Raw genomic sequence first — 25,192 nt, 5'->3', positions numbered from 1 at the left:
TATTCAAGACCTCTCCTATAAATAGAGCTCGAGGATCACTTCAATCTTCACCGATTCAAATACATAAGCTGAAACGCTGCCGAATTCGTCACTCAGCAAATCAAAGCCATTCCAAAGTTTGAATAGAAGAAGAGAATCACAAAGCCAAAAATCAGTCTCTATTGATTACACACATTCTCTTAGAACTTATGCAAATATTGTATATTCAAAGCCTAGATATAACTGATTACAGAGAGCCTGCTCTTTGTAATCTAGTTGACAAGTGTTCGAACCTCCTTTCAACTGACCGAATCAAGAGTTTGAGCCGAAAGGAGTTCAGACCAGTGTTCTGACTCCGTGAGATCTTAGTCTTTGCGGAAAGGCATAGTTTTGTCTCAGTGAAGCTAAGAGTGAGAAATCCAACCCAGTGTGTTGGTACCAAAGATTGGATTTTTGGTTGTTTAGGTTTGCTGTGTACCCGTAAGCACAAGCCCAGTGAAGTTTGTCAGTGTGATCAACTGACCATGGATGTAGGAATTAGATTCCGAACCACGTAAAAATCCCTTTGTCATTTATCGCTTTCAGTATTTACTTTATTATTTGTGCTCAAACCTTTTGTTAACTGAAACTGATTAACTGCAAAGTGAAACATTGACAAACATGGTTTTCGTACCTCAATTCCACATGATTTGTTGTCATTTTCCTTCATGTTTTGTTTGCCAATGCGTGTTTGTACCATAATGTTGAGTTTTATGAAGATTTGATGTCTTGGTGTAGTTTTGGAGTAATTTCAGGAAAAATCAAGGATTAATTGGAGGATTTTGAAGATATGAGATTGAAGTACGTCTCGAGAGGAATCCGTGAGCGCAAACGGCGACCAAATCCGAGTCCGGACGAGGGAGAACGGAGCAAAACGAGCGGACTGTGCAAAACGCCCAGTACCCCGCGGTCACCACCCGCGGCCGCGGGGTAAGACCGCGGGTCAGCTGTTCCCGACTCAGGAGACACCCGCGGTCGCCACCCGCGGCCGCGGGGCGGGACTGCGGGTCCCCTGAGCATCCCCCACGTTTGAAGGCCGCGGACGCGGGCCGTGACCGCGGGAAAAGGGCGGGGCTCCCCCAAGTGGACCCCAAACGCGATTTTAGCCTCAAAACTCCATTTTTCTCTTCTTTTCCCCAATCATTCACCACACACACCCACTTCATCTTCCCCAACTCTCCAATCCCAAACCCTAGCCTCCATTCTCTATCATTTTTTCTCTCTTCCACACACAAAAACAACACCAAAATCAAATAAAGAAGGGGAAGACTTGGAAAGGAGCTCATCAAGACTACATGATTGAAGATCAAGATTATAGGATTTGTCTATGAATCTCTATCTCTCTATATCTTTATTTATGTTTTCTTATGACTTGAGATTTGCTTTTATTATGAATATGCTTGGCTAAAATCTCTTATCTTAGGGATTAGATTAGATGGATTTGTAATGGATTGATTTCTTTGTTCAATATATATCTTGATTGTGCTTATTGTTATCTTTTCAAGTCCTAGATTTATCTCTTGTATGATTGGTTGGCCACCTTTTGTGCATTTCTAATTTGTGATTTGAATCGGGAGAGGATAATTACAATAGATTAGGAGTTTGATACATATCATCTCAATAAACCGGGAGGTTGAGAGGTGGGTGAGGGCTTGTTGATCTTTTGTGCTCTTGGGAGTTATAGGTTAGAAATTGACCGGGGACGGCAATTATGACCCGTAATCTACTGTTTTAGTCGTCCGGGAGGGGGCTAAAACTAGTGGGGAGATCGCCCTAGATAAGTAGGCCATATCAAGATTTATATTGATTTAGATTGAAGTTCATTACGATCCATCGAAATCTAGTCCCTAGGATAACTTTCATTCGAGTCATTCCCCAATTTATTAACTAAGTTTATCTTGTTGTTATTTTATTTACTTGCTTTATTTAGCTTTGTTTTAGTTCTCAATATCTCTTCATCTTTGGTTTGTCTAAATAGATTGAAAACAACTTATTAATAATATTTAGAAGTTTGAATTCACCAATCCTTGTGGGATACGACCTTGCTTCCCTATGTTGCAACTACACCGTATACTTGCGGCGTGGTGAAAATATTAGCGAACAAGTTTTTGGCGCCGTTGCCGGGGATTGGTTGAGTTTTTACTTTTGATATTGTGAAAAGTTGTTTTTATCTAATTTAGATATTGTTTTTATGTTTGTTTATTTATATGTTTATTTATTTTTGTTAGAGAAAATTGCTCCACAACCGTAAAAGCGGCACCAAAAATGGATGATGGAAGGAATGAGTTGGTTGAGCAACTCCAACTACAATTGGCGTTGATGCAACTTAAGTTGCGTGTTTTGGAAGCCAAAAGAAATTGTAGGCAACCAATGATCCAAAAAGCCTTCCAACCAACACCTTCCTATGGTGAGTATTATGACATGGGGTGCAATGCCATGGAGTGGCAATCACCATTGGAGTATGAGGACCATTTCAATAGTTGGAATTATGAAAATTCTTATTCCACTCAAGAAGGCTTCCAAGGGGGAAATCGATACTATCAAGAGGAGAAACCAAATTCTAAAGACGATCTCCTACATTGCTTCTTAGCCACACAAGCTTGGATAGAAAAAAGTATAGCAAACTCGGATGTTATGCTAGAGGAGCAAAGAAGGTCTTTGGCTACCACTATGGAAAATCAAAAGCGAATTGATGATTTGTGCATGGCCATTAGCCTACAAAATGGAACCTTGTATGAGGAACCAATGCCAATGCTAAGTGAAGAGCCTCAAGAAGTTGAAGAAAAGTATGAAGAAGATGAGGATCAATTCTCCAAACCCCTTGAAGTCGAGAGCCCAACTTTTCCAACACAACCTCTACAATTCCAAAAGGATGAAGATTTCACAAGTTTTAAAGAATGCAAAGTCAAAAATTTTGTCGATCCTTACCTCAACACGGGCGATTCTATGAAGGCTTGCTTCTTTCACTTTTATTTATCTTCATCTTTTGATTTTCACTTTGATTTGTCTAATAAGGAATTGTTTGAGTGTGGTGGTACTCTAGATGGTGAACGAGATTATCATGACGCCCGGGATGTCTCAAGAATTGCAAAGCCACCATATTTTTGGGTCGCGGTGGATGGAGCATGCAAATTTGATGAGAAATGGCCACCGCCTAAGCCTCCACCTCGTTTGTGAGTACGAGACAAGTAACCATTTTCTCCTTCATCCAAACTTATTTCTCCTTTGTGTGAAATAAGTTTGGGGGGAGGGTGAAGATGGGTTACTTATCTCATTTATCCGTTGTTTATTTATTTAGTTAGTTTAGTTATGTTACAATAATTAGTTTTGTCTATGTTTTTTTAGCTTTTCCTTGTCTTTTGTTTTTGAGCTTGATTGTTGAAACACATGAGTTGGATGAAATGTGTGTTGGGCTTATGATATGAATGTTGCTTTTGAAAAGAAATTGTTGAGTATCACATGTTGATTTTGCATGTAGAGTTTGAACTTGTGACAATGAGCTAAATGTTGTACCTCCAAGAACTTGAAAAAGAAATGAGCTTGTGAGAATTGAGCCTTTGATTGTCATACATTTACAATCTCATTTTGTTCTTGAGTGTAAATCATTTGAGCATGTGTGTTGATCTCTAGAACTTGCCATGAGTCCTCTCTTGAAAATAAAAGTAGATGTGTTGTTAATATTGAAGTGATTTAAGGCCATCCTTGTTAGCCACTTGACTTAAATTGTGTCCAAATTCTCATATGATCCTAGTTTACCCTCTTTGTGCCTTGTAGCATTTCTTTGAATTAACCAATGATGGGTAGAACTTAGATTGTTAGTGGTTACTTTGATGAAAATGTTTGGGAAATGATTGAAATTGCTTATCAAGCTTTGATTGAGTGAAAATCACTAGTTCCCTATGAGCTTAAAAAGAAAAAGAAAAAAAAAGAAAAAGAAATGAAAATGAATGTGAATAAAAGAGTATAAAGGGGAGTGATTTGCCTTTTGAATCATGATCTTGATAAGTATTCATAGGGTGAAAAAGAAGAAATGTGGGGATATTGGTTATTGATTGATTTGAAAAGAACAATGGTGAGTATGACTTATTCAATTTGGGAATTATATATGAGTCACTTTACCTATAAACACCTCACCTCACCAAAGAGCCCTCATTGCAACCTAAAGAAAAGCCCTTGTTGATCATTATTTATAACACATTGAAGTATAGAGAGTTAGGATAAATGGCAAGCTTATGGTAGATTGCATACATTGTTTCAATTTGAGTGCAAACACGCCCAATCTAAACACTTGAGAGTTGAGTGCATCATTGAAACATCCACATTTGTGAGGATTCAAGCTTGGAGGCCATAATATTGAACTCTTCATCACTTGTGATTTCTTGGAATGCGTTTCTACTTGTGATACATTTTTGAAAGATTTTTGAAATTGTTGAAGCCCTTGAAATGACACCAATTCATTCTCACATGTTTGTTATCTTTTATTTCTCTTCTCTTTGTTGTTTGGGGACAAACAACGCTTTAAGTTTGGGGGCTTGACAAACATGGTTTTCGTACCTCAATTCCACATGATTTGTTGTCATTTTCCTTCATGTTTTGTTTGCCAATGCGTGTTTGTACCATAATGTTGAGTTTTATAAAGATTTGATGTCTTGGTGTAGTTTTGGAGTAATTTCAGGAAAAATCAAGGATTAATTGGAGGATTTTGAAGATATGAGATTGAAGTACGTCTCGAGAGGAATCCGTGAGCGCAAACGGTGACCAAATCCGAGTCCGGACGAGGGAGAACGGAGCAAAACGAGCGGACTGTGCAAAACGCCCAGTACCCCGCGGTCACCACCCGCGGCCGCGGGGTAAGACCGCGGGTCAGCTGTTCCCGACTCAGGAGACACCCGCGGTCGCCACCCGCGGCCGCGGGGCGGGACCGCGGGTCCCCTGAGCATCCCCCACGTTTGAAGGCCGCGGACGCGGGCCGTGACCTCGGGAAAAGGGCGGGGCTCCCCCAAGTGGACCCCAAACGCGATTTTAGCCTCAAAACTCCATTTTTCTCTTCTTTTCCCCAATCATTCACCACACACACCCACTTCATCTTCCCCAACTCTCCAATCCCAAACCCTAGCCTCCATTCTCTATCATTTTTTCTCTCTTCCACACACAAAAACAACACCAAAATCAAATAAAGAAGGGGAAGACTTGGAAAGGAGCTCATCAAGACTACATGATTGAAGATCAAGATTATAGGATTTGTCTATGAATCTCTATCTCTCTATATCTTTATTTATGTTTTCTTATGACTTGAGATTTGCTTTTATTATGAATATGCTTGGCTAAAATCTCTTATCTTAGGGATTAGATTAGATGGATTTGTAATGGATTGATTTCTTTGTTCAATATATATCTTGATTGTGCTTATTGTTATCTTTTCAAGTCCTAGATTTATCTCTTGTATGATTGGTTGGCCACCTTTTGTGCATTTCTAATTTGTGATTTGAATCGGGAGAGGATAATTACAATAGATTAGGAGTTTGATACATATCATCTCAATAAACCGGGAGGTTGAGAGGTGGGTGAGGGCTTGTTGATCTTTTGTGCTCTTGGGAGTTATAGGTTAGAAATTGACCGGGGACGGCAATTATGACCCGTAATCTACTGTTTTAGTTGTCCGGGAGGGGGCTAAAACTAGTGGGGAGATCGCCCTAGATAAGTAGGCCATATCAAGATTTATATTGATTTAGATTGAAGTTCATTACGATCCATCGAAATCTAGTCCCTAGGATAACTTTCATTCGAGTCATTCCCCAATTTATTAACTAAGTTTATCTTGTTGTTATTTTATTTACTTGCTTTATTTAGCTTTGTTTTAGTTCTCAATATCTCTTCATCTTTAATTTGTCTAAATAGATTGAAAACAACTTATTAATAATATTTAGAAGTTTGAATTCACCAATCCTTGTGGGATACGACCTTGCTTCCCTATGTTGCAACTACACCGTATACTTGCGGCGTGGTGAAAATATTAGCGAACAAACATAAATCTTGACAACGTGATTAATCACTAAGGCTATTTCGAAAGAAAAAGTTTTCTGCTGCCAGTGTTATTAGTCTAACTGATAAATCTTCGAATAGTCAGTAAGATTCATAACACTCATCTGTTTTACAAACCCGACTGAAGCCGTACATATATGAGTTAATGTCTTTGACTTAACTGATAACTCTTTACTGAAGAGATATTCAGTATCAATCGCCATCCTAAGTTTTGCTAAAACTCTTTTAACTGAAAAAGGTTGTGTTGGTTTGTTTTCCTTCAGTTTCAATTAAAATAGCCTATAGGCGTATTCTCCCCCCCCATACACCTTTCGAGACCTTCCGGGACCCAACAATTTTAAATACTCAAAACACAGGGAAAAAAAGTTTAGAACTAAGATAATCACATAACTCATGGCATTGCAAATTAAATGATAATTCATTTGATTCAGTATCACATAAACTAGGGTCGATCCCACAAGGAGATGCTCAATATCACAAATAAAAAAAAGGAGAAATATATGAGTGGACTCGTCTTGGTCACGAATCCACTTAACTTGAATAAACAAACTGAAAGCACTAAACAAGAAATATCAATAATAAAAGATAATTTGGTCAAGACGTTGAATCTGTGGACGATCATTTTTATCACTCTTTGGAAAAACTTAAGATGTTCACTGCATTATGTGTCTACCAATTATAAATTACGAATGTCTTGTGCCTCCATTCTCACTTGTCATGTGCATCATTATGTAATAAAATCTATCCTTACTTGCGTTCAAATGCAAAAGACGCCCTATGCCAATAAACCCAACCACCTACTAGGACACCTTAGCATATGAAATTAAATCAAGAAGTATTGAACCCTGGATATACCTGATATTGACTTAGGCAGATCGTAGTCCACTTCAACCTCCCGTGTTCGCTAATACTCTTAAGACGCACAGTTAGGGATGTCAATCCAGCTCGAAACTCGTGGGCTGACCCGATTAATCCGTCAATCCGATAGGGTTAGGGTTGAAAATTACAACCCGATAAAAATTACAACCGACTAGCTCGTAGCCCGACACCCGATAAAAATTTTTAACCCGATAAAATTACAGCCCGACTAGCTCGTAACCGAATAGCCCGACACCCGATAGGGTCCGCTTGACTAACCCGATGGGCTAGCCCGAAACTCGAATACCTAACATAAATTATTTATATATATAAATTTAAAAATGACAAAATATTATAAAGTCTCATCATTTCACTTTTCTGTATTTTTGAGATACTTTGATTCTATGAGTTCAAACTATTGTTGGATATTTTATTGTTTTTCTTTAACAAAGTTGAACATTTTATTGTTACTAACTTATTTTATATGTTATGTAATCTTGATTTTTTTTTTCTTCAATATCTTATATTTTTGCATTTCATGCTTGCTATATAATTTATATCTTTGATTTATATATATATTTTATATATTATACATTAGATCATTAAGAATAACAAAATACAAATGATTATTTTATTTTTACGCCTTTAACCCGATTAGCCCGATGGACTAGCCTGAAACTCGAACGTTTAGGGTTAGGGTTGAAAATTTATAATCCGACAAAATCCTCGATCCAGTTAGCCCGCATTCGATTAACCCGAAACCTGATAGGGCTGGCCCGAAATACGGTGGGCTGGCCCGATTGACATCCCTACGCACAATGATTGTACACACTCTTTAATATTGATTTATTGGTGATCTAATTCTACTCAATTAATTAATGACATGTTAATTAATCAAGTCCAGTTGAATAGTTGTTATCTTGTCCAACACATCGGGAACACACATGCAATTACTTAAGTTACACATTTTCAACCGCACGATTTATTAGATCTTATCCACTTCATCTTATCTTGTCCATATTTAAAGACTTAGCCAGACATAAAGTAAATAACAAAAATAAAAGATAAAGAATACATGAAAATAGAATAATAGAAACTTAATATTAAACGAAAATAAGGCAGGATGCTATATTGCCAACAAAAAACATAAAAAAATATCTTGCCCTAATTGGGACCTTAAGAACAGTAAATGCAGAAAATTAAAAGATTGTTTTTGGTACACCCTGACTCTCTCTCTAATCGCGTGCACACTGGAAATGAAATAAAATAAGATATGTATAAAGGAAATGCGAGGCGTGGGGCCGAAGACCAACACGTGGCTAGACTTGGGAGAGTCCGCCGCAAATAGGATTGTCTAGGTGTAACCCTAGACCGAGTTGAGTATATATGTTCCGCGCATGGGAAAAAGAATATTCCCCGAATCTTCTTCTTCTCGCACCGGATCCGCCACGTCAACATCCTGCCTCGGATTCCGGTCATTCTCGGCTTGCTTCATGTTCACAATTGTTCTATACCAATGATTAAATCTTTAAAAATATTATTCCTCAAAATGTTGAAACTAATATGATATAAAATTTTAATGGTAATATAGATTTTTTTTAAATGGTAATAGCATTATGATACTAAGTCATACGGCATACATTCTTCTTACTTCACTTTTCTCTCTCATTCATGCGAGCATCGCCTTGTCCTACAATAGTAAGGCACCTTTGAAAGAATCACGTGTATGCCTCTAATTGTGAAAACAATAATTTTTTATTGGTGCGTATATCACACACACTTTCTCTATTCTCTCGCACACCAAGTGCACAATTGTGAGTTTGCCTCGCATTGGCAGGACGCAACAATGGTGTTGGCCCGTGCTAGCTGGGAGAGCACCCGCTCCGCGAGCCCCGTTGGCGATGCTCTAAGGGTGTAGAATCTACACTGAACACGAAGCCTATTAATTAATTACAGTATTATGAATGATTAGCTAGATTATCAATGTATAATAACAGGTAAGATAAAGTGGAGGATAAGGGTACTTGTATTTCATTTACAAGCGATCGATGCATATAATGGTATCTATGTTCATTTATTATAGTTGAGTATTAATTTAGATTCAATAAAATTTTGATCCGATAAAGTCTAAATGCACATTTTTGGTCGAATTGAGACATAATTATTTAGATCCAAATAATTTTTGGCCAATCCAAAATTTTCATTGAAGACATTCCTCTTCAAAACTTTTGTAATATATGAATAAAATAATGAATAAGGTTACAAATGTAAATTTAATTTTTTCTATAATATACATTTTTTTGATTAATGGAGTCACTTGTTTATAAATGAAGGGAGTATTTACATGGATATCTAGTGATTTTCTAAGTGTATGCGCATATAAATGAGCACACAATAGTCGTGCATAATACATTGATTTTTTTTTATTTGAGAAGAGGAACGGTGAGTGTGAACCCTAAATCTCTATGTTAACAGAAAACCTAATTGTTGAATCAATTTTAGCCATACTACACTCAAGTCATTTTATATTTGATGATGGTTACTTTATACATGGACAGTATATGGTTCAACTAGCTTCCTCGTTTATTAGATACTTAGTCTTTATACTATATTATTTGTACTCCCTCCGTCCACGAAATGAGTACCCATATTTCCTTTTTCGTCCGTCCACGAAATGAGTACTCATTTCCCTTTTTGGCAAGTGTACCCCACACATCTCTTTAATTAATACATTTCTTAAAACCCGTGCTGTCCACAAATGGGTACTCATTTCGTGGACGGAGGGAGTAATATTTAATTTTAGTATTAACATTCATTTTAATATAAATTGTTTGAAAAATGCAGCTCACGTGAGCATTGCAATTTTTGTAGACAATATAAATAATACTTCATTCGTCTCATTACAAATGTCTCACTTTTCGCAGTGAGATGTTCCATTATAAATGTCTCAATATTCCTTTTCTGACAATATATTATCTCTCTATACCTAATATTTAAACAATTTTCACCAACTCATTTTATCTACTTTCTACACATTTTTTAAGGGTAGTTCACAATATATAAGGTATCGATAACTTATATATTGTGAAAAGAGTATAATTTTGAAGTAGCCAAAATGAAGCATAAAATACAATTTATGGCCACACATTGAAAAAACATAAAATTTGGTCATTTTTATTGATTTGGACGTTTTTACCCTTAATGAGGCGGACCGGGAAGAATCAGGCACGCGGGTCGCGTGCCGGGTCGGGTTAGGCACTTATGACACTATTAGTGCCATAAGTGCTAAGATTTTACTTTGATTTTATTTTGAATTTCCGTTGGCACTTATGACACTAACAGTGCCAAAAGTGCCAACGAAAATTCAAAATAAAACCAAGTAAAATGGTCCTTTTGACACTTATGGCACTATTATTGACACTTATGGCACTAATTGTGCCATAAGTGCCATATGTGCAACAAAAACAACAATAATATAATTAAGAAATCATAAATGGATAATCTAAACCCTAAATAGATAACCTAAACCCTAAATGGAACATCTAAACCAAACGAGGAAGTGTTTAAAATGGTCCTTTTGGCAAACGAAAATCTAAAATAAGACCAAGTAATAAAATGATGCGTATGGCACTTATGACACTATTAGTGCCATACGCGCAGCGGGCGCTGGCTTTTCCCCGCGAGCGCGCAACTCACCCATAAGCCTCCAGCGGCCGCGCAATCATCCCAGCGGCTGAGCAATCACCTCAACGGCCGAGTAAAAAGGGCAAATTAGGCATACCACATAATTAATGGCAATATTTTGACGTTTTAAGATTAGGGGCCAAAAATTAATTTTCAATCTTCATTATGGCCATTTGACTACATTGTTTCTTCTGAAAAAATGTTAGTTATTTTCTTAGTGTTGGGAACTTTGTGGAATATCCTAATCCTTGTTTTGATGATACCAAAATTCATAGGTCTTAATTGTAATAGACTAGAACTGTTTGAACTCAAGTGTTAGAGTTCGTTTCTAGTTTAGCTGGCGGTTCTGAAGACTGAAGGACGAAGGATTGAAGATTGAAGACTGAAGATACCAACTGAAGTATCAGTTGAAGAATCAGTTCGGAACTGATTACTTAATGCGTGCCGCGTGGACTCAGCGGACTGATACTAAAGTCAAGTATCAGTTAAACATTCTTCCTCGGACTTAACTTTCAACGTTCAAAAGGAAGCCACGTATTCCAAAAGTACAGCTGCATTAAATGCAGAGATCTCAGGATCATCCCTCTCTGCAGAGGTCATTCCTATTTGGTGGCTACTTTATCAGAGACGTCACATCTCCTGCTCTTCAACATAGCCGTTCCCACCAAACAAGGAACCTCGAAGATTGAAGCCTCAGCCCAAATTCGAAAAGCTCTCCAACGGAAGAAATCTTGAAGACGTTCTCCGCCAACGGATCTATTCAAGACCTCTCCTATAAATAGCGCTTGAGGATCACTTCAATCTTCACCGATTCAACGACATAAGCTGAAACTCTACCAAAATAGTTTCTCGGCCAAAAGCTTAACCTCCCCAAAGCTTGAATCAAAGAAGAGAATTCCAAAGCCAAAAATCAGTCACTGCTGATTACACACATTCTCTTAGACCTTAGGCAAACCTCTGTTTACCCAGAAGCCTAGGTCAAACTTGCTCCAAAGAACTTGTTCTTTCAAGTATAGTTGGCAAGTTTTCAAACCTCCTTTCGAGAGATAGAATCGAGTGTTTGAGTGGTAAAGGAGTCCAGGAAGGTACTCTGACTCCGTGAGATCCTAGCGCGGGTTGTGCTAGGAGTGAGAAAACCAACGCGAGTGAAGTGTTAGTACTGAAGAGTGGAATCTTCAGTGGTACGGTTGTGTGCACCCGGTAAGCACACGGTTCGGTTTGCAGTGCACCAGTTAAGCACTTGCGGAGTGGATTGTTGGTCTGATCAACCGACCGTGGATGTAGGAAGTATTTTCCGAACCACGTAAAAGTCTCTATGTTATTTACAACTTTCAGTTTTACACTCTTACTTGTGTTCTTTCATTTGATAAACTGAATACTGATTAACTGCAAAGAGAAACCTAAGACTAACAACGTGCTCAACCAAGGCTATTACGAAACAAAGTTATTTCCACTGCGTATGATATCAGTCTGACTGATCTATCCTCTGATAGTCAGGAAGAGTGATATCATCTCTGTTTTAGCAAACTCGACTGAAGCCTTTACGTGCATCAGTTAAGTTCTAGTAACTTAACTAATAACTCATTACTGAAGAGTCTTTCAGTATCAGTCGTCAATAGGGGTGAGCAAAACCGGACCAAAACCGACGGATCGGACCGAATCGATCGGTTTTTTCGGTCCGGGTCGGTTTTGGTCCATGTATTGGTCCGGTCCGGTCCTATTTTCTTGGACCGAAAATATTTCGGTTCGGTCTCGGTCCCGGGGAGGCCAAAACCGGACCGAACCGAATATATATATTTTAAATATATTTAAAATTTTTATTAATATTATTAATATTTATATTAATTTCTAATATTTTTATTAATATTTTTATTAATATTATTAATATTTTTATTAATTTTAAATATTTTAAAAATGGTCGGTTTTGGACCGAACCGAACCGAGAACCAATGGCGGTTTCGGTTTGGTCCTAAGGTTTCAATTGGTCAGGTTCGGTCCAAAAAACATTGAAAATTCGGTCCTCGGTTTTGTCGGTTCGGTCCGGTCCGGACCAATTGCTCACCCCTAGTCGTCAACCCTGTTTGGTCAAAACTCTTTATTGTTAACAGACGTCTTAGTTTGCTTGTAAAGTTTCGTTTAGATCTCTATCTTGAGATTCCTCTGTCTTAGAGGAATTAAAAATAGTTCATAGGTGTATTCCCCCATACACCTATTCGAGACCCTCCGGATCTAACACTTAGATTTATAAAAAATTTCGCAACAACCATAAACAATGATAGGATCGTGAAAAAAAAAATGCTAGTTTGGTTTAATAATAAGTTACTTTGTCCTAATTACGTAAGGGATCCCACCTATGAAGTGCGATAAAGAATAAAGAGTGTATAATCCTCTAAAAAAATAATATTATTAGTCTATAATAAAATATCAATCACACCTTTATCACATACATCAAAGATGCTTTACGTAAACTGACCCTAGATAATATGCAAGCTCACTAAATATAGCTTAAAACTCAAAATTTATATTGACTTGTCAACCAGGGGCTTAGCCCACTGGCCACCGAGTCTTTACTTAAGTGAAGTGACCCGGGTTCGATCTCTCTTGGGAGCGAATTGGAGATGGGAGATATAAGGTGGATCAATGGAGAGATAAGGTGGTTTATGGAGAGATAAGGTGGTTTGGATGGGGAGATAAGGTGGTTCTTGGAGTGGATGGGGGAAACTAATTACTAACATCTAACATGACTTTGCCCGATTTTTTTTTTTATTAAATTGAGGTTTATTATAAAGTGAAAAAGAAAAAACATCCCTTGAAAGCACAAGATGCAGACTAAGGGCACAAAACTTAAAAAGCGAAGGAGAACAACTCAAAAAGGAAAGTCAGGATCATTATCCAAATCATCCGACCAACGCCTATGGACGACATTATTCATTGCAATCATATTAGGCCTATTGGTGACGTCAACCACAAACTCCCTCGGCTTGTTACCCATTTCTTCCGCATTCCTAAGACGACTTTTAATACAACCTTCCGGAATTGCATGTATAGGCTCTCGTCCCTTAACCGAGCCCTTTGGACGACCACGTCCGCGCTTCTGCTCCGAGAGCAGCTGCATCCCCTGATTAACTTGCTCCTCTAACCTAATAATACGACTCGCCATGTCATCCGGAGAAGGAATGGATTTATTATCAAAATCAACTTCCTTAATCGGCGAATTAACCTGCTGGCTCGCTGAATCTTCTGCCCCAACTACCGTTTGTTGCTCTACCACAGCTCCACTATTCGTTCCAGAATCCAACTCCAAAGTTCCCTCTACATTCGAGCCCTCCTTATCACTAGCCTTTTCCGTGTGAGGCGACCCATCATTTTCTTCCTCATGTAAAGCCTCTGCTTCATAATTGGAGTCCGCAATGATAGTCTCCTCCACTTCCTCTTCCTCATCCTCATCTAGCGCTTGATATCGGTTAGCATCCCCCGCCAGAGGGAGATCATTTTTCACTGTAGCCGCATCTAGAAGATCAGGACCTGATAGAGGTTTAAGAATATCAACTTTGGGCTGCCATGCAGGAATCGGACCCTCTCCCTTATCAAGATTCTTCACAACCACAGCAGGAGGCTCAGAGATCTTTTGCTTGCTCGTGGCCCTATCAGCTCTCCGGCATTTATCCGTTGAATGACCTGTAAGTTTACAACGCGAGCAAAAAAGGGGCATAGATTCAAAACCAAACTCAATGTAGAACGATCTATCGCCGTCATCAATGTACATCGAGTTGAGAATAGGCAAAGCCATGTCAAGTTCCACCAAAACCCGCGCAAAGTGTCCCACATGACCAGTTGCGGAGGCATTATCAATTCGCATAGGATGACCAAGCACACGACCTATACCAGCAATAATCACCGGAGTCCATAACTCGACAGGAAGATAATATATCCGAACCCATACCTGAGCCAGAGACGACACTTCCTTATACGGATCGAAATACCTAGTCCATTCACGGAAGCGTACGTGGCCGATTGACAGTTGGAGAAAAGAACTCCCCTTAGCTTTCTTTTTCGCTTCCATCGTAAAAAATTTAACAACGAAGAATCCCTTAGCCATGGGCACCAGTTGACAGTCGGCGCACTGCCATATGGTTCGAAGTTCATGAGAGAGGTCGGCGAACGTGCGTGGCTTGTCCCCTTTACGTTGGATAAGTCTACCGATTAGTGCAAATTGAAACTCTTCCAACTTTGTTTGATATTCCGATTTGGGCACTGAGAGGGTGACAACCTCTCCTTCTCGCTGTATTTGAAGGCCTCGGAGGCCATACGCTGCAACATCCGACTTCTTAAGGGAATTGGGTTGGACTTTATCAGCTACTTTGGCAGCGAAAGAAACAGCCGGAGCAGAACCCGGCACCTGCGCTACTGAAGTAACAACAGACGGTATCGGCTGTATCAAACCAGGGATGGTCTGGTTAGGATCACCGATCAAACTCTGCGCCGGTGAAAAACCCGACGAGCGCTGCCCAACAGCCACTGCGCCGGAAGAATAACTCGGCTTTTCGAGAGGCGGGTGCTGAGACGGAACATTGGCAGGGGACTTAGATCGAGACCTGTCAAAATTAGAAGAGACCAGGGGAAGATTGAGGCCCCCTTTGTCACGATGGACTTCCGGCGAACTCGAATCCATCACCGGCAGGAGAACGGCTTAAGGCGGGGAGCAGCGGCGACGGAGGCGTCTGGAGTCGCGGCCGGCCGGTGAAAAATGTTGTAGTTTTTTAGGGTAAATTTGTAGAACTAAGTGTCGAATCGAGCAAAAATGTTGGCACTGGCACAGTTGTGAAAGTCTACGGACCTAATGATAAATTATATAAACGATGCATGCGTGTAGTCATTGATGAAGCAATCCATGAAGATGCTCTTTTGCCTTATCCAACAGAAGACTACGAAAGCATTGGTGATGCAGTGGGATCACATGTTGAATGGCCTATACGTCTTTTCAAGTTGAGATATGAGGTAAGAGTGTCATAACTTAATTTTTTGGTGAAATTTTTAAATATTATATTATATAATATAAGTTTGCTTTTATTGTGATAGAAACCGAAAAAAGAAAAAGCACAAGAAAACAACAAGGAAACGATAGATATTACAGCTCTTCCAAAGCCTTTGCGCATGTTGTATATTTATGGCAAGCGTTCGGGCAACAACCATATAACTATTGAACTTGATGAGAATGTCTTCGGAGTTAAGCACAACTTATATGTAGACATGGAAGACATCGTGCCTTTCTGCCAGTTGAAGCCAATATCTTATATGTGTATTGCTACCTACGTATGGTAATTACAAATTTTAACTTTACTTATCAAATATAGGCTAGGGTATGAATTAGCTTGTGATCTTATTTCTCCGTTTGCAGCTTCCTACAAAGCAAGTTGAACATGTTACCTTGGGCCGATATGGTTAGATTTGTTGACCCATTGAATATAGGCTATATTCCAACTACGAAAACGGATGCAGAAACTGCGAATGAGAATATGGAATTTAGAGCACGAGAATTGTCAAAAAGGTTGATTAATACAAAAATCAATCAAATTTTCTTAGCTCCGTGTAATGTGGAGTAAGAATTCTCGCGCTATTTAAATTTTATTAATAAGCTATTTAAATTATATTATTAATAACATTTCTCTAATCTTTTGTGGCTTAAATGTAGATATCATTGGATTCTTACGGTGATTGACCCTAATAAGGGAGAGATTGCTATCTTGGATTCCCTCTACAAAGGAATTCATGATAAAATTTGGAAAGAAGTCGTGGAATTGTAAGTTTTGTTTTGTATCTGTTTATATCTTATTTCTAGCATATTTTGCCAATGCATGCATTACGTTATTTTTATATATGAAGGGCCTTAAGGTTGTTCAATATGGAGAAGAGAAAGAATGGAAAGAAGAAGCCTGATTGGACAGTACTGAAGGTATTTATTCAAACATAACTTGTGGAATTATAACTATTCATTATTAATGAAAAATTAATGTAGGTTCCGAAACAACCGGACTTGACTCAATGTGGTTTCTATGTGATGAAGTACATGAGAGAGATAGTGATAAATAGTCATCTTTGGACGATTGGTTCTCTACAATCTTTGATAATAATTGTGTATATTAAATTGTACAATCTTAATAATTATTTGCCTTCGTTTTATTTTCTAAATTATAATATGTACTTTACAGTTCAATGCTCATGAAAAGTATTCAAATGAAGAGATAGATGTAGTGCGATCAGAGTGGGCAGATTGTGTTCAAGAATATATAAAGGAGTAAAAGGTAATGCATATATTTTTCTAGATTTAATTGTCTGTGATAGTTGGGAAGAATTAATGAGGTTATATTTTGTATGGATCTTTTTGAATATTCTTTAGAAAATGAGTTTGCGTACTATATATATAATTGTTAATTGTTGTTGATGAGTATGGAACACATGTATTATTTTAATGTAATTATTGTGTATTGACAGAATGACAACATGTGGCTAATTTGTTTATGATCATTTTGATTGTGATTGTGTGAAGGATATGTAGTGGTGATGGCAAAGAAGACAATATTGGATGTATTGGTTGATGCATCACATTTTGAAGGAACGAAGGAGCAACAAGTGTTAACTCATTTGAAGGCTAAGATTCAATTTATTTGGTAGTGGACCCACAAATCATGTTTACTCATTTTAGTTATAGTTTTTGTTAGAATTTAGCTTAAATATTAGTATTTTGTAATGGAATATGGTAGAATTGATTTGGACGAATTTTAATTGTAATGAATATTGAAATTTTATAATGATTATATTATAAAATTAAAATGATTTTCTTATGCTTTTAAATAATATTGAATTTCCAGAAAAAAAAAATTCTTATAAATATATGATTTAATCGATTTTAACATTATAAAAGAGCATGATTTTTTTGGGACCTACGACACTGCTCAAAAACTGAGGTGGTATATAAGAAATAAAATGGGTGTTTTTCTACTACGACAACAGACAAAAGCTAGTGTGATATACAAAAAACACCATAGAACTCGGCACCTACGACACTACTCGAAAACCATAGTAATATTAATGATACAACAACGGACCCTATGCTCTCAAAGACCACAGACAACGTCTGTTGTCATAAATATCTATGACAACAGGCAATGACTGTGGTCTTTCAGCACCTTTTTTCAAGCACCAACGACACTACCACTTACAACAACAGACATTTTCTCTAATAGACAATAGGTAATGCCAAATGTCTATTAGCTTTTCTGTAGTAGTGTATGGAGAGATAAGGTGGTTTGGATGGGGAGATAAGGTGGTTCTTGGAGTGGATGGGGGAAACTAATTACTAACATCTAACATGACTTTGCCCGATTTTTTTTTTTATTAAATTGAGGTTTATTATAAAGTGAAAAAGAAAAAACATCCCTTGAAAGCACAAGATGCAGACTAAGGGCACAAAACTTAAAAAGCGAAGGAGAACAACTCAAAAAGGAAAGTCAGGATCATTATCCAAATCATCCGACCAACGCCTATGGACGACATTATTCATTGCAATCATATTAGGCCTATTGGTGACGTCAACCACAAACTCCCTCGGCTTGTTACCCATTTCTTCCGCATTCCTAAGACGACTTTTAATACAACCTTCCGGAATTGCATGTATAGGCTCTCGTCCCTTAACCGAGCCCTTTGGACGACCACGTCCGCGCTTCTGCTCCGAGAGCAGCTGCATCCCCTGATTAACTTGCTCCTCTAACCTAATAATACGACTCGCCATGTCATCCGGAGAAGGAATGGATTTATTATCAAAATCAACTTCCTTAATCGGCGAATTAACCTGCTGGCTCGCTGAATCTTCTGCCCCAACTACCGTTTGTTGCTCTACCACAGCTCCACTATTCGTTCCAGAATCCAACTCCAAAGTTCCCTCTACATTCGAGCCCTCCTTATCACTAGCCTTTTCCGTGTGAGGCGACCCATCATTTTCTTCCTCATGTAAAGCCTCTGCTTCATAATTGGAGTCCGCAATGATAGTCTCCTCCACTTCCTCTTCCTCATCCTCATCTAGCGCTTGATATCGGTTAGCATCCCCCGCCAGAGGGAGATCATTTTTCACTGTAGCCGCATCTAGAAGATCAGGACCTGATAGAGGTTTAAGAATATCAACTTTGGGCTGCCATGCAGGAATCGGACCCTCTCCCTTATCAAGATTCTTCACAACCACAGCAGGAGGCTCAGAGATCTTTTGCTTGCTCGTGGCCCTATCAGCTCTCCGGCATTTATCCGTTGAATGACCTGTAAGTTTACAACGCGAGCAAAAAAGGGGCATAGATTCAAAACCAAACTCAATGTAGAACGATCTATCGCCGTCATCAATGTACATCGAGTTGAGAATAGGCAAAGCCATGTCAAGTTCCACCAAAACCCGCGCAAAGTGTCCCACATGACCAGTTGCGGAGGCATTATCAATTCGCATAGGATGACCAAGCACACGACCTATACCAGCAATAATCACCGGAGTCCATAACTCGACAGGAAGATAATATATCCGAACCCATACCTGAGCCAGAGACGACACTTCCTTATACGGATCGAAATACCTAGTCCATTCACGGAAGCGTACGTGGCCGATTGACAGTTGGAGAAAAGAACTCCCCTTAGCTTTCTTTTTCGCTTCCATCGTAAAAAATTTAACAACGAAGAATCCCTTAGCCATGGGCACCAGTTGACAGTCGGCGCACTGCCATATGGTTCGAAGTTCATGAGAGAGGTCGGCGAACGTGCGTGGCTTGTCCCCTTTACGTTGGATAAGTCTACCGATTAGTGCAAATTGAAACTCTTCCAACTTTGTTTGATATTCCGATTTGGGCACTGAGAGGGTGACAACCTCTCCTTCTCGCTGTATTTGAAGGCCTCGGAGGCCATACGCTGCAACATCCGACTTCTTAAGGGAATTGGGTTGGACTTTATCAGCTACTTTGGCAGCGAAAGAAACAGCCGGAGCAGAACCCGGCACCTGCGCTACTGAAGTAACAACAGACGGTATCGGCTGTATCAAACCAGGGATGGTCTGGTTAGGATCACCGATCAAACTCTGCGCCGGTGAAAAACCCGACGAGCGCTGCCCAACAGCCACTGCGCCGGAAGAATAACTCGGCTTTTCGAGAGGCGGGTGCTGAGACGGAACATTGGCAGGGGACTTAGATCGAGACCTGTCAAAATTAGAAGAGACCAGGGGAAGATTGAGGCCCCCTTTGTCACGATGGACTTCCGGCGAACTCGAATCCATCACCGGCAGGAGAACGGCTTAAGGCGGGGAGCAGCGGCGACGGAGGCGTCTGGAGTCGCGGCCGGCCGGAGAAGAGTCCTCGCGGTGGGGAGTCTGGATCGGCAGGCGCGGCGTGCTATCAGCGCCGCCGATCGGATCGAGAATCCGAGCAGAAACCCTCCTCAATAAAAACAGCCCCAATTGACAATTAAAACAGCCAACTGACAGCAATCGTGTTTTATGGACAATAGTGGCGGATCGAGTCGGCGCTTATGGAGATCTCGAGGGAGATCTGCAACGGCGGTTCAGGATGATGCAGCGGCGGCGGCGGCGGCGGCGACTTCCAGCTGATAGCCAGCCGCAGATATGAGCACAACAGCAGCGGAGACGGCCGGCGTGCGGCGTGTCAATTAGACGGCCGGCGTGCGGTGTTGATTCATTCTTCTGCCTCCACTTGCGCAGAAATCGGCGTAAGCTGCCTCGCAGAAATCGGCATCCACATTTACCTCGCAGAAATCGGCGTCCACAATACTGTCTCCGCACTGTAACCTCGTGACTTTGCCCGATAAAAAAAAAAAAAAAAAACTTAATAAGAACATCACAAAACTATAAGTTGGCAAATGATTTTTTCCTCTTCATTATATTTTTTGAGTTATTTGCATTTCAGCATTTTCTAATTTTTCTCACGAAATTCATGTTTTTCTTATTTTTTCCACGAAATTTATTTCCCTCATATATCTCACTCAATAATATGGATTCAAAATCATATTAAAGCTTTTCAATTTATCGACACAAATTAACATTTTAAACATAACTAATTAAGTACAAACTCGTTGAGAATTATGCCATGATAGAAGTTTTGGATCCAAATATTATATTAAAACTTTTCAATTTCTCGACATAATTAAAAAAAAAATGAATTAACAATTTAACCATATTCAATATTGCAACACATACTAATTGAGAAATATGAGGGAAATGAATTTCATGGGAAAATTCAGAAGAGTATTAAGTTTGTGGGAAAAACTAGAAAATTCTGATTTTGTGTATTTAAACATAAATAACTTAAATTAAAAATTGATATGCGTACAGCACTTGCACAATAATATGCCTAGGGCTATAAATGAACCAAGCCGCTCGCGTACTATTTAGAGCTAGGCTCAAAAAAAGCTCATTCAAGTTTGTTTAGAGCATCCACATTGGTGTTACATGATAGCTTACTTGATGAGGGGGGGACCACATTGTGTAAAGAGGCTGCATTGGAATTACATGATAGCCTACACGATTTTTTTAGTTTTGATTTTTATGTTTTTCACTTAAATTTAATTGCTCAAATTTAAATAACACATTTTACTAATAATTAAAATTCCATTAAAATAAAAAACCTAAAAATTACACAAAAATAATAAAATAAAAAATATAATTAAAATTACATTAATTAAAATCCTAGTCTAGATAAGCCCACGTTTGAAAGTGAGGAAGAAGAAGAAGAGAAGAAGAAAAAGAGGAGAAAAAAAGAAAAAGAAAAAGAAAAAGAAAAAATTTGAACGGTAAAAAAAGCACGAAAATCGAGGCAGTCAAATTCAAAATTCTATTTTTTTTAATCGCGCGCATAAAACATGCGTTGATTTTGAACGACCGAGCGGGCTACACGTTAGAACGTGTAGCCCTCGTGTAGGGCTGCATCGCCTTACACGAGTAGGCCGCTATCGTGTAGGCGATGTGGATGCTCTTAGAGATGTTCGATAAATAAACAAACCAAACTTGAGCTTGGTAGTATTCTGCTCGTTAGCTCGTGAACATGTTCGTTAAGTGATTAAGCTGAAAAAATATAAATTATTAGTAGATACAACTTATATTTATCCACTAAAATTAATAATAATTGTATTAAATCTTGAATTAACTTTGTTTGTTATAATCAAATAATTAATATATTTATTATTTTAAATGAAATAATTTATTTTTAAAATAAAATAATCAATATTTTGAATATAAATATAAATTTAGAAAGTTCTTATAGGCTCGTGAGCCTCAAAGTATTCAGTAAACAAAGTTAGGGATTCGATTCGATACTAAACAAATCAAATTTGAGCACACCACTATTCGGTTCGGCTCAGATTGATTACACTATATGCCACGTAGAAGTCAAGTCAATTACTACCTCCGTCCCACTATAAATGTCTCACAGGTTTTGGGCACGAAAATTTAAAAATGTGTAGAAAGTAGATAAAGTTTGTTTGTGGAAATTATTCAAATATTAGGTATATAGAAAGAATATGTTGCCAAAAAAGGAATGAGACATTTATATTGGGACATTCCATTATGGAAAGTGGGACATTTATATTGGGATAGAGGGAGTACAATTTAATCGAAATTGCTCGTCGTGAGAAAAATCAGACAAACACAAAGTTCGTGCATTTGTATTCAAAAAATAATGTCTATAGAAAAAAGAGAAAATGTGCAGATTAGCCCTCGAAGTACTAGCCCCTATTGCGTAAAACCCCCCTTAGTCACTGTGTGTGCAACTACCCCCCCGAACTCCAAAAAAAATGTGCAAATCCACCCCTTTGACCTAACGCCGTTTTCGGCCGTTAGTCAATTTTTTTAATTAAAAACGGGGCCCACCTTAATTGTTTACGCGGGCTTTGGCACCGAACAACCATACCAAACGTCGCGAAATACCCTATGCCATTTATCGAAGAACTTCATTCCTCAATTCTTCAACGAAGAAGACGTAGCTTTGGAACCACGTAGACGACGAAGAAGAACAAGCTTTGTAAGAACGAAGAGGTTAGTATTCATAACTTTTGTAGTTGCAATATTGCTTGTCACGGCACATGCAATTTCCACTCGTGATTTTTTTTTTCAAATTTTCGATTGGTCTTTCTGCAAAATTTTGATAAATTTCTTATGTGTACAGCATGCCGCCTGTTAACTTTGTTTTCAACTATTTGGGAATTTGGAAGAATGATGATGATACCGGTGCTTTGTTTTATGATGGATTTAATTCAGAAGAAATAGAAGAAATAGTAGAAAATATGACCTATGATAGAGTTCTTCTTGAATTCGAGAAATGCTATTCTTCTAAGCCTAATAGAGTTTATGCCTTAGATGAGGACCGTAATTTAGATGATGGTCTTGTTCTCCTTAGAGATGCTAAGCATTGTTTCAAAGTTTTTGATTATTTTGAACTAGTTGGACAAGAGGAAGTTATGCTATTTGCTGACCATGATATAGATCCTATGCCTTCTATCACACCTTGTGCCTTGTTTCCAGATGAAGATGAGAGTTTATGTGAGGATGTAGAGAATGTCCATGGGGTGAGAGGGATGGAGCTGCTGTTGAGGGTGAGAGGGATGGGGGTCAAAGGTTAGTTAATCTTAAGAATATGTTTGATGATAGGGCTGGAGAAAGGGTAGAAATTAATGAGGTTGAGAGGGCTGCAAATACTGAGAATACTGAGAATGTTAGGGCTTCCAATGTTGATAGTGTTGGAGAAGGTCTAGAGGGTATTCATGAAGACATTGAGGAAGAGACAGAGGTTGAGGGAGAGGCAGAGGTTGAGAGAGAGGGAGATGTTGAGGGAGAGGCAGAGGTTGAGGGAGAGGCAGATATGGGGAGTGATTCTAGTTGTTACAATCAACATTCGTCTGATAGTGAAGAAGAGGGTAGGGAGGTGGAGCAGGTTATGGGGTCTGTACAAGATGGTGAAGAGGGAGGCTTCACTTTAGGTATGACATTTGCCAATGCCAATGATTGTAGGGAGGCCATTAATGCCTATGGTGTTAAATATGGTTATAAGTTAAACTTTGTCAAAAATGAACCAAAAAGGATAAGAGTGGTTTGCAAGAATGAACCCACTTGTCCATTTCTGTTATTTGTTTCAAAAGATGGGGATGTCCAGGGGTTGGTTGTCAAGACTCTCGTGGGAGAGCATACCTGTTATCCAAAAAGAGAAGTACCAAGTGTCAGTCAAGGGTATTTAGCAAAATACTTTAAGTCTGCTATGTATAGGAATCCTAAATTCACTTCAAATGACATGCAGGGGCAGGTTAAGGATCAATTGAAACTGCATGTAAGTTTGCACAAGTGCAAGAGGGCAAAGAAAGACATAATAACTAAGCTAGAGGGCAGTTTCAAGGAGGAGTTCAATAGGCTGTTTGCTTATGCTGAAAAGGTAAAGGAAGTTATGCCTGGATCAAGGATGGAAGTCACATTATCCACTGACCAGTTGCAGAATGGGAGAAGGGTATTCAAGAGAATGTTTGTACTGTTAGAGCCACTCAAGTTGAAGACATTACTATAATGTCTGACATGCAAAAGGTGAGTATTTCAAGTTAGTGCAACTGATACAATCTTTGGTATTTCTTGTGACTGATTAACATCTCTTTTGAAACTGAGCAGGGTCTGATGGAGGCTGTTAAGGAGGTCACTCCATGTGCTGGGCACAGGTGGTGTGCTCGGCACATTTACTCCAATTGGAGTAAAAAATGGAGAGGGGATGAGCTTAAAAAAAGATTCTGGTTGGCTGCTTGGAGCTCCTACGAGGCAGAATTCAAGATCAACATTGCCAAGATCAGGAGCATCAACAAAAAGGCTACGGATGACCTTCTACACTATCTTCCAACCAACTAGAGCAGAGCCTATCAAAGCACCAGAGCCTCCACATACATGGTAGACAACAACCTATCCGAGTCTTTCAATTCTAACATAATTGAGGCTCTTAAACTCATTGTCAGCATGTTAGAGGACATTAGGTTGTTATATATGAAGAGGATAACTGATAGGAAGTCTGCATTATCATCTTGGAAATGTGATTGGTCTCCAAATGCCATTAATTTGTTTGAGGGAAACAAGGCTGACTCTATTGAATGTAGTGTTGTTTGGAATGGTGAGTACGGGTATGAGGTCAGTGGGGGGGAGGACAAACATATTGTCTTCATTGATCATAAAAAATGTACATGTAGAGTTTGGGAACTTACTGGTATCCCATGTGCACATGCTACAGCTGCATTTCAGTATAGCTCTATTGAACCAATGCATGTCATTAGTCAATACTACCATAGGGACACTTATGCCAAAGCCTATGAACATGCCATTCATCCCTTGCCCGGAGTTAAATTCTGGGATGTGAGAGAGGAAGATGTTGTGGAACCTCCACCTATTGAGGTTAAGATAGGTAGGCCAAAGAAGAAAAGGGTGAGGGCATCACATGAGCCGAGGCATCAGCATAAGTTGAGCAGAAAAGGCAAGACTCAACACTGCATCCTTTGTGGGAGTGAAAGCCACAAAAAGAATGCATGTCCAAAA

At 38.9% G+C, this 25,192-nt stretch overlaps 1 protein-coding gene across 1 annotated transcript; it reads left to right on the top strand.

Annotated features, from left to right (window-relative positions):
• The first annotated feature begins 15,365 nt into the window (after window positions 1-15,365).
• Window positions 15,366-17,412, top strand: LOC131003786 (uncharacterized). Its single transcript, XM_057930338.1, has 7 exons — window positions 15,366-15,600; window positions 15,682-15,920; window positions 16,001-16,201; window positions 16,295-16,402; window positions 16,486-16,555; window positions 16,812-16,904; window positions 17,150-17,412. The coding sequence occupies exons 1-6, from the start codon at window positions 15,466-15,468 to the stop codon at window positions 16,899-16,901; spliced, it is 843 nt and encodes a 280-aa protein (XP_057786321.1). The 5' UTR covers window positions 15,366-15,465; the 3' UTR covers window positions 16,902-16,904; window positions 17,150-17,412.
• The last annotated feature ends 7,780 nt before the right edge of the window (window positions 17,413-25,192 follow it).

This window comes from Salvia miltiorrhiza, unplaced genomic scaffold (genome assembly GCF_028751815.1).
Source record: "Salvia miltiorrhiza cultivar Shanhuang (shh) unplaced genomic scaffold, IMPLAD_Smil_shh original_scaffold_269, whole genome shotgun sequence".
Taxonomy (NCBI): Eukaryota; Viridiplantae; Streptophyta; class Magnoliopsida; order Lamiales; family Lamiaceae; genus Salvia; species Salvia miltiorrhiza.
Note: the sequence above shows the minus strand (reverse complement) of the source record. Positions and strands in the feature narration are given on the sequence as shown.